The following is a 10,231-nucleotide window of genomic DNA, read 5'->3' as shown; positions in this document are numbered from 1 at the left end:
AGCAAATGCCATGTCTCAATTTCTTATCCAGTTCAGTTTTTTAAAACAAGGATGAGAACACACCATCATAAACTGGCAGAAAACTATCTGATGTATTCATATGAGGTTGAGAAGAATGTCATCCTCCAATTGATAACAGGACGACTATCCACACCATCACTGGATCCATTCTCAGTTTTCTAAGAATCTCCCAATTGGAGTAGATACCACTTTATTCTTCTTGCTTTTATTCTGCCTTGGGCAGAATTTAAAATCTAGATCAGAAGTTCTCTAACTATGGAAGTTTATTTGAAGCATTGGTTCTCAATGCTTTAATGTAGTGGGTGCCTATATGATTACCTGCAGTATTTGTTAGAATGTAGATTACTGGGTTGCATTCCTCAGAAACAGATTTAGTAGACCTAGAGCGAAGCCCAGGAATCTGCATTGTAAGTGCCTCGGGTGATCCTACTGATACAGGTGGTCAAAAGGCCACAATGGAAGAGATGCTATTTCTCATCTCTCATTATAAATTCTCATAGTTCAGGGGAAGATGCCAGGACCACTTCCTAGAATACCTCCTTCTATTTGAAAATAGCTTATCCAGGTGAAACTAGATGAATTAGATAATTTGGATTGAAAAGGAAAAATTGATACATATGAGAAGTATGAGTTTAATTGCCAAGAATAAAAAAAGAAAATTAGAATCTAAGAATTCTAAGTATGGAAACTTTACAGAAAATACTAATGAGAAGATGATTTAAAAAAAAAACCTACAAGAGTAAGGCATACATATCATCATAGTTCATGGACTTGGAATTTAATGCTATTATGCTCAAAGACAATTTAAAACTATAAACAGTTGTTTTAGTTTTTAAATTTTTAATTAATTTTTATCAAGTAACATTGATTTATAACATAACATAATTGATTAACAACATAAACTTCAGGTGTACAACATTATAATTTTTAATGTCATTGTCAGAGACTGGCTTTTGTATAACTTTATACCTTTTCCGTAAAAATACTTGACCAGAAGAATTATCAAAGTTCTGTTACAGTGTACATTTCTATGTCACTGGAACTACCTATGGGCACCTTGAAAACCTATTCCTCTCTAAGAATGGATTGAAGAGAAATTAGTGGTAGAAAACTGATAAGCATTGACAGTAGAGAAAGCATTTCTCAACAAAATATGATAAAAGCATAAACTTTTAGTGGTGGCAAATTTATATGAACACTTACTTTAAAAGCCTTCCATTGTCACTTATTAATGAAAATGAAATACCGATTATCATATTTAAGATGTCAAGATAGTAGATTAAACATTTTAACATTCTAGAGAGGAAATTTTTATTTGCTACAACCTAAATTTGAAAAATAAACTTGATCTACCAGTTGCATTTTTAAGCCCATTTTGCTTTTGAGAATGTCCTATAATTCTAGTACGTTTTTAGCTTTATCATGAATGTCTCATAAGAATACAATGCATCTAGACCCCTTATGCACTTTAAAGATCAAGTTTTTAGTATCACTCTCGAATAGCCAATTCAGCAAATCCAGAGTGCTTTTAATAATTTGGAATTGCATATCACATCATACAGAAATCTTTGGCATCTGATTTGAAATAGTAAGCAGAGGACAAGCTTGTTATAGGCCCAGAGTTTTTGCAATTTAATAATATTTAGAACTCTACAACATGTAGATTTGTTCATTTTTTTCTTTTTCTCTCTATTAATAGAAATAATGGATGACTGTTCAACCAATTGCAATGGAAATGGAGAGTGTATCTCTGGCCATTGTCATTGTTTCCCAGGATTCCTTGGGCCTGACTGTGCTAGAGGTAATGTTGCTTGGTTGTATTGATTTAGAGAAATAGATGTCATTTGAGAACTCAGAAGGAGGAAGAGTGGTGGTAGTAGTCATAGTAGCAGCAGCAATAGCAACACTGCTCACCGCCACTACCAAAAGTTGAACAATTATTCTGCCAGGCACTGTTCTAAACACTTTGTGTCATGTTTTTTAATTCTTACTTCCTACCATAGTCCTATGAGGTACATCTGTGATTATCCCAGTTTTGTGGGCAAAGAAACAAGCTCAGATAAGTGAAATAACTTAACCAAGGTTACCTAACAGCTGCAATTTGTACCTAGATCATCTGACCCAAACACTATGTGATATTCTATGTTCTTCATAAACTGATTCATAACGGATAGACTTTAAGAAAATAGGTGACTGCTTATGCATACTGATGTAAGCTGGAAGGAATGGGCAATCACCAAATGGGTAAGTAGCCTAGAAAGTAAAGACTGGAAAGTCAGAAGTTAAACTTAGCAAACTTTACTGTTTCCTAGACTTCCCCACAGTTTAATTCTTGAAAAGCTTTCAGCTTAATCACATCGTGTTTTCCCTTTGACTTAAAGTTACTACTCTAGAGATTCTTTCTGCTCATTTTCAATGTGTCCTTAAAGTTCTCAGTCTGCTAATACTTTACTCTCAGGTTTCTCAGCCACTCAATTTCTTTAGGTTAAATTCTGCTCAACAAAGAATTCTACAGCACTTGCCAGGTTTCCAGTAACATGAGAAATCCTGAGGAGGTAGGGGGTAGGAGTAGAAGTGATAGCTGTTATTAAAAAAATTATGGGCTCTGCCATCAAGGAGCCCATAATTTTAATAGGGAGACAAACAATGGCAAAGCATAGTACGTGTTCTAATAAAGGTCTGCACAGTGCGCTATGAGAGTAAATATCTGTCCAGCATGAATCTCTTTAAATGCACAACCTTTTAAAGATAACATTCTATAATATGAATAACTTTATTTATTAGTTTTTCAAATTTTCAGGTTTTTCTTCTTAAAAGTAGCATATATCTACTTGGAGATGAAAAACCATAAGAGAGAAAATGTCTAGCTTATAATAATGATATTAATAATAATAATAATAATAATAATTTAAGTGAATAGTGGGATCAAAATCAAATACTTGAAATAATTTCTCCACTCAGGATAGTTTTATAATTTATCTTTACCCCACTCCCATAAAAGGAAAATTCTGTTTGTAATCATGAACATATGCCTATTTAATAAAGATTAAGACAGAAATATTACAATTTCTTGCCTGAATTATTATATAAGAATCAATAGAAAATTTCTCTTTGGAGATTTTTAAAACATTATAAGAATGTTACGAGTTCATTTGCCAATCTTCAGATTCATGCCCTGTGCTGTGCGGTGGGAATGGAGAATACGAGAAAGGACACTGTGTCTGCCAAAATGGCTGGAAGGGGCCAGAGTGCGACGTTCCAGAAGAACAATGCATTGACCCAACTTGCTTTGGTCACGGAACCTGCATCATGGGAGTCTGCATCTGTGTGCCAGGATACAAAGGAGAAATATGTGAGGAAGGTCAGAATCCCATTTTAATCTATTGCATCGCTGAATTTTCCAAGGCACCATTCTATACTTCTAGTAGAGATATAAGCGGTCTTTACAAACCAAAAATGCTCAACATATTTGCTTAGTACATGGAACAGGGAGTTGTACTCAAGTGACACTTGCAGAGCAGTAATGAAAAGTGGCATCCCCCTCATTTTAAAATTATTTTATGACTTGAGAATTTCCATATTGATGATTTTCAGTATTAATTTATGTTTTCATTATTATAGAGTGCATTAGGCTACATCTTACTTTAAAGCACATAATAAAAATCATATACACTTTTGGAACCATTTCATGAATGGTTTCTTTGGGAGTGATTTCTAATTACCATTATTGTTGCTTCATATTATTTCGTTTTACATACCTCATGCTGAAACTCGACCTCCATGCCTATGGAAGCAGTGTTACCACTAATGAGTTTCAAGGCAGTGCCTTTATATTCAAATTCACCCCATAGGAGCCTTTACATGCACAAAACATATTTTGAAATGGCAATAGTTTTATCATATAAAGAGACGCATTGGAAAATAAGTTTACTAGTAATCAGATGTTTTTCATGCCACATTCCTTAAATAAGACTGATTTCAGAAATAATATTAAACCATTACCATGGGAGATAGTCTCATCATAACTGTTCAGAAAAGAAGCTACTGAAAATATACTATAATTGCTTTTTAAAGATGGCTCATTAACACTATTACACAGCATTCTAAAAAGTTTAATCTCATTTTGCTCCATGAGCAAACAAGAGTTTAGCTTTTCACCTCCCCTTAGCAGTAGTAGAATTTTGGTGTGAAGATTATATCTGTTCCAATGAAGCATTGGGCTTAGACAAGGCACCAAGTTCCTGAGTTACTTTTAGAAATTGTTTTTATGGTGATCTAACTGCAATCATTATATTTAAGTTGCAAATTCAGATGCTATAGGGACACATACACATTCATCAAAAAGTGGTGCTGTTACAACATCTATAATTTGCCACAAAAAAACATTTAACCTAGTTAATTTAGACCCTTCTAATTTAAATTATATAAGCAGTTGAAAAAGGACTTAGCTTAAATTTGCCTTATAGGGGTCATTAAAAATTTTGTAGAATAACCAAGATAGCACAGAATACCATATTTAATGGTCTAAACTTTTCAAATACAATAGAAAAAAATGTTTTAAATCAGACATCATAGACCAGGAGCCCACAGGCTGAACTGGGCCTATGGATGGGTTTTGTTTGGTTCACATAGTGGTGGTGGTGGTAGTGTTTTTGTTGTTGTTTAATGTAACTTATTTGCCAAAATTTAAAAATAGAGAAGTGACGTATAAAAATCTCTATTTCTAGCCTCTCATGAACAACTAGAAAATCTGATAACCGTGGGCTCACATTCTTACCTGGTGGCAATCAACTGGTGCCAAGTAGTAGCATCTTACTTTAAACTAGACACTTGCTCTCAGTTCACTTCCAATATACTCTATTCTCTTACATCCAGCCCATCTCATTTATGTATGCCATCTGCCTTGCCCCTTCAGCCATATGACTTTATTCCTTTGATTTAAGCATGACTTACCTATTCATTGAAGATAGACTTTTAATAAAGTAAATTATATTAAGTTAAAATTGTAATTGTATTTTAATATAACCAAATGGCCTTCTTCTAAAACAACAGTCTGTACTTTAGACTTTCCCTATCCTTCTAAATAATGAATGAATAAAATTAGATGTACCTTCTGATATTTAATTGCTGATCAGCAGCACTGTGCTAATGACCTTGAGATCATGGACTAATTATAATGGCACTAAATATAATAGTGCTTATTTAAACTTACTCTGTTTCATGGCCTCATCACAGCCTAAAACTAGGCCAGTCTTACAAATGATGGCAGATTGCATCAGTCTTTTCCCATTGCTGGAGAAACAATTCAAAGCATACATCTGCATCCTGGTAAATTATTTTAGTTTCATTTTATTTGTATGGCAAGACAAGAAATTTGGAAATCAACTTTCCCATTTTCCATGGAATGGGCACCTAGTGAAAAGCATAAAACAATCCTCCCCAAGGCAAGCATAAGAATCTACTTCTAATATAGTTTATGCATTTGTCCAAAACTATAAGTGTGTTCAAAAATTATACTCGTGTTAAAAAACTTCCAGACTCACAGAATCAGAGACAAATAGAATTGAGTCTGTGATATTCTAAAGCATTAAAAACTGTCACAGTATCCTGATAGAAGGGGAAGCCACAAAGAAAATAATTTTTAAATTAGATTTAAAATGTTGCATTTTCAATGATTCTAAAGAATAAATGAGAGATTATAATAAATGCATTACATTGTATGATTTCATGCAACAATAGTCACTTTACTCAATACCTTGAACAAACCAAACTTTAAAATATATAAACTCCTCTAGACATATCAAGTAAAAGGCATTTCTGGGAGCTATGACTCCAGTTTCAGAAAAGATAAAGAATGACTTACCAAAAATTCTTGGGCTCTTTTGCAAAGCTGAGGAATTCTTATTGAGGGCCCACACTGGTCCACTCACCCATTTGTATGGGAGCACTACATACTGCTAACAATATCACAAAACATATGTATTATTCCATTCTTTTTCTAGATTTAGAGACAACCATTATGATACTTTACCATATTTTTAAGTGTTAATAATCTTCCAGTTTGAACAAAGTTGACCTGAGTCATATTATTGCCTAATTAAAACAGCAGAAATGGCTTAATATTAGGAAATCAGTGTGAGCTTTCCAGTTTCATTATCCTTAAGTATACTGGCCCCACCTGTTCACTTTTAACCTTTCCCCCTCCCTTTTTGGACCTTCAGAGGACTGCTTAGATCCAGTGTGTTCCAGCCATGGCATCTGTGTGAAAGGAGAATGTCACTGTTCAACTGGCTGGGGAGGAATCAACTGTGAAACTCCACTTCCTGTATGTCAAGAGCAATGCTCAGGACATGGGACTTTTCTTCTGGACACTGGAATGTGCAGCTGCGACCCCAAGTGGACAGGATCTGACTGTTCCACAGGTACATTACAGTTATTTCCTTCTCCTTCCTCCACTCCCAGGTTCTCACTGGTCTTTGCTTTAAGGTAGTACTCCTTAAAGTCTGATATGGGTCATAACAGGATACCAAGTATTTCTTAGGCTAGTATTTTGCTGGGTTTTTAATCATATTTTTCATGGTCGTAGGTTTGTGCTAGAACCTCTGTCCTCATTCTATATTCTCCTGTAGTTATTTCATTGATTTCTGTCTCCCACTATCAGTTCTATACAGATTATTTCAAATCTATACTTTCCCAAATTTAAATAATTCTTCATTTCCAACCATCTGCTGAATATTTTCAGTGGGTGTCCATCACTCAAAAACATAACTTAGCCCAGGAATTTTATTTATATATTGCCATATTATTGCATAATTACTATTCCCACAACTTTCATTTTCTTAGTCCCTGCTCTGACGTCATCCACAGTTCTCTTTCATTTTCTTAGTCCCTGCTCTGACGTCATCCACAGTTCTCCATTGTCTATAGATAAACTTCAAATATCCTAGCCTGTTATTACAAGCCCACCACAAACTACTTCAAATCTCTATCTCCAGCCTGTCTTCTACTTCTGCTTCCTACATAAATCCTTTCAGCTATAGTAATCTGTGTGCTTTCCTTTCCCCCAATATGTCACATATCCGCACTTTTCTGTATGCCCTTTCATCAGCACAGAGTGCTATTACCTTTTCACCTGTGAAAATCCAACTCATCTACCAAGACCAACTACAATTTTTGATATTCTAGAAAATTTTTCCTGATCATATCAACAGGAACCTCTGAAATCCTATCATGCTCATTGCTAGAGTAAAAAAGGAATTGCGATTCAGGTATTTGCATACATGACTTGTTTTCACCTACACTAAAAATCAGGGATCATTCTTTATTTTTATAAAAAGCCTTTGCCTGTGGATTTTGTTGAGGATGTGAAATGACATGTGATAAGCAGGTGGGATAGGTGGTTCTGTAAGACTTTTTGTACCAATGAATTGGCTCATGAACCAAAAAGTCCACAGTCCTGTGCTGTAAAGAAACAGGAGAATCCCTCTGTTAAGAGAATGAATTCTAACTTTATACTTCATTGTACAAAATTTTGTTGACTAATATAGAAATAATATAGGAGAGAGGATTGTATTTTGCAATTTCAGAAAATGATTAAAATGCTAAAGATGATGTAATAACTAAAATGGAAATCTTAAAAATCATTCATTTATACACTTAGCAAATATATGTATGCTGCTGTGAGCTTAGCACAAGGAGATATAGTGGTAAACAAGATGGACGTGGTCCCTGCACAAAAGGAGCTTATAGTCTAGTAGAAGAGACACATTGAACAAGTTAGAAGAGGATTACAAAAAAGAAGTGACTGGGCATTATGGAACTGTATAGTATGGTTCTAAGTTAATTACTAATTTACTTACTTAATGTTATTAAACACCTTCCATCCTTCCACATGTCAGATATAGTATCATGGCCTAGAGCTTCAAGTTTAAAATAACGTTAACATTAATATCACTGTTAGAGCATACACTTACATAACAGTTATTATGTATTAGGCATTAGTCTAAGTGTTGTACATATATTCACTTAATCCTCATAATAACCCTAAGAGATAATCACTATAATTACACCTAATTTACAAATGAGGAAATTGAAGCACAGAGAGGTTAAATAACTTGTCCAAAGTTACCTAAATAACAAGTATCAGAGTTATAATTTGGACTACGTTATTCTGGCTTCACATTCTATGCATTTAACCATTACTGTACTGTCCTCTAGGAGCTCTAGGAACCCATCATCTAACACACCATGTATAAAAAAAGTATTGTTGGACTATGTCCAGGGCTACGTGCTACAGGGCACAAAGAGGGAGCAGTAGGTTATTTCTGTGAAAAGAGGCCCTACAGTCAAGCAAGAATTTAAGGAAGTTTTAACATTTGAACACTAGAAAGATGATTACTACAAATTCTTGAATAATGTCATTTTGTTCAATATCATTTTGATATAACATTGATAAGATGCAGGAGGAACTTAAGTCTTGTTTATATCAATTAGCCTATAGTAAAAATTGGTTTCTTTATATGTTGTTTCACTTAAAGTAGCATAACCTATCAACAATGTGAAGTAAGGACTTAACCATGCATGTTTATTGGGTGGACAAGGGAAGAAAGAACATTCTAGGCAGAAGAAATAACCTAAAGCAATTGAGATATGAATCTAAATGACACATTTGGAGACTTACAAGTCATTGGGTATAGGTGCAGCCTAGGAGTACCGAAGGAGGTAAAATTGGAAAGATAAGTAGCAACCAGGCACAGGGAGTTTTATTTGCATGCCATACTAAGGAACTTGCATTTCCTCTTGACACAATAAGAAGCCACCAAGTGGTTTATAAAAAATTGCATTTTAGATAGACCACTCTGACGGCATCTGAGAGAACCAATCAGAGATGGATAATATAAGGTCATAAGAGACAAGTGCAATGTGATTATTAGAGTAGTCCAGAAGTAAGATGGTGAGGAAGGCCTAAACTGAAACTGTAGTTGTGAGAATGGTGAGGCAGAGATAGACCAAAAAGGAGTTGCCATGGTACAATAGAGAAAGTGAGGAGCCAGGGAGAACTACTTTAGGTGGCTGAGTAAAAGGAAGAACCACCAGCTGAGAGAGAAAATTCATAGCTGTAAAAACAGATTTGGGGCAGAGAGACAGGCCATGGTGAGCTCAGTAATGAACATGGTGAATTGAAGGTATCTGCAGAAGACCCAGGTGGATATGTCCACTGAGGGATTGATAGTCAAGAATGGTACTTATGGGAGAATCATGAACTGGAAACAAATATTTTGGACATAGTTCGGACCATAGGAAAGCATATTCTTGTCCAGAAAAATGGAAAATGAGAATGAAGAAAGTCAGAACTCTAGAGAACACCAACATTTAATAACATTACTATGACAAGGTTCTTAATGTTGAAACAAAAACTTCCCTCTTTATATATGATTTAATAAACACTTAAGGATCGAATAGTAATTCTGTATCTCTCAGGTCACTCCTATCATTTATGTGTCCTTCCTCATCCCTCAGAATTAGGTATAACATCTGGTAATATACCACTCACAAGTTGCACAAATTCAAATATTTGTATTTCCAATGAATTCACATTAAATATAATGTATTGAGACTTTCTTTTTGCCCAGTCCACCACTCCTACTTAATACAAAAAGACACGCACCAATTCTGTCGGCAAAGAAGAGAATCACTCAGAAGGGGAGGAAAAGGTTAATTATGAACATGCCTCTACATTCATCCTCCTTTACTCTCTCTCAGATGAAGTACCCTAAATCCTACCCTACTTTTTCGTCACTTCAAACCATGCTTATTCATTAAAATAAATCAAATGAGAAAAAAAATGGTAGCCCCATAGAAGATTAGATCTGGAAGAAAGAGTAGAGATATCTGGTTCAATGTTTCACAAAATAGTGGCTTCTAGTCTACCTGCCTTGGCATTTCTAAGGATTCTAATACACTGAGTCATAGAGAGGTTAAGCAGTTTGTCCCTGGATATGAGGGCTACTCCACCATTCTAACATCCTCATTTAATTGTTCAGTTGCTAAGCATTTATTGAACCCCTGTTATGTCCCTGTCTGCATGTCAAGCAATGGGATACTTTATAATGAAACTGATCTATAGTTGAGGAGAGAAGTGTGAATAAATATGTAGAATATCTTTCATTAAGTACTATAAAATGGAGAGAGATTTAATATGCAGGGTGTA

At 34.8% G+C, this 10,231-nt stretch overlaps 1 protein-coding gene across 3 annotated transcripts in view; it reads left to right on the top strand.

Annotated features, from left to right (window-relative positions):
• Positions 1 to 10,231, top strand: part of TENM1 (teneurin transmembrane protein 1) — a 756,077-nt gene that overhangs the window by 409,832 nt on the left and 336,014 nt on the right. For all 3 annotated transcript variants that reach the window (XM_006916168.3, XM_006916167.3, XM_006916166.3), the window contains exons 9-11: positions 1,721 to 1,822; positions 3,188 to 3,382; positions 6,243 to 6,443. In XM_006916168.3, coding sequence (XP_006916230.1) covers positions 1,721 to 1,822; positions 3,188 to 3,382; positions 6,243 to 6,443 — 498 coding nt within the window. The remainder of the gene's footprint in view (positions 1 to 1,720; positions 1,823 to 3,187; positions 3,383 to 6,242; positions 6,444 to 10,231) is intronic.

The sequence above is a fragment of the Pteropus alecto genome, unplaced genomic scaffold (assembly GCF_000325575.1).
Source record: "Pteropus alecto unplaced genomic scaffold, ASM32557v1 scaffold116, whole genome shotgun sequence".
Lineage (NCBI taxonomy): Eukaryota > Metazoa > Chordata > Mammalia > Chiroptera > Pteropodidae > Pteropus > Pteropus alecto.
The sequence above is the reverse complement of the archived record's forward strand: the minus strand, read 5'-3'. Positions and strand labels throughout refer to the sequence as shown.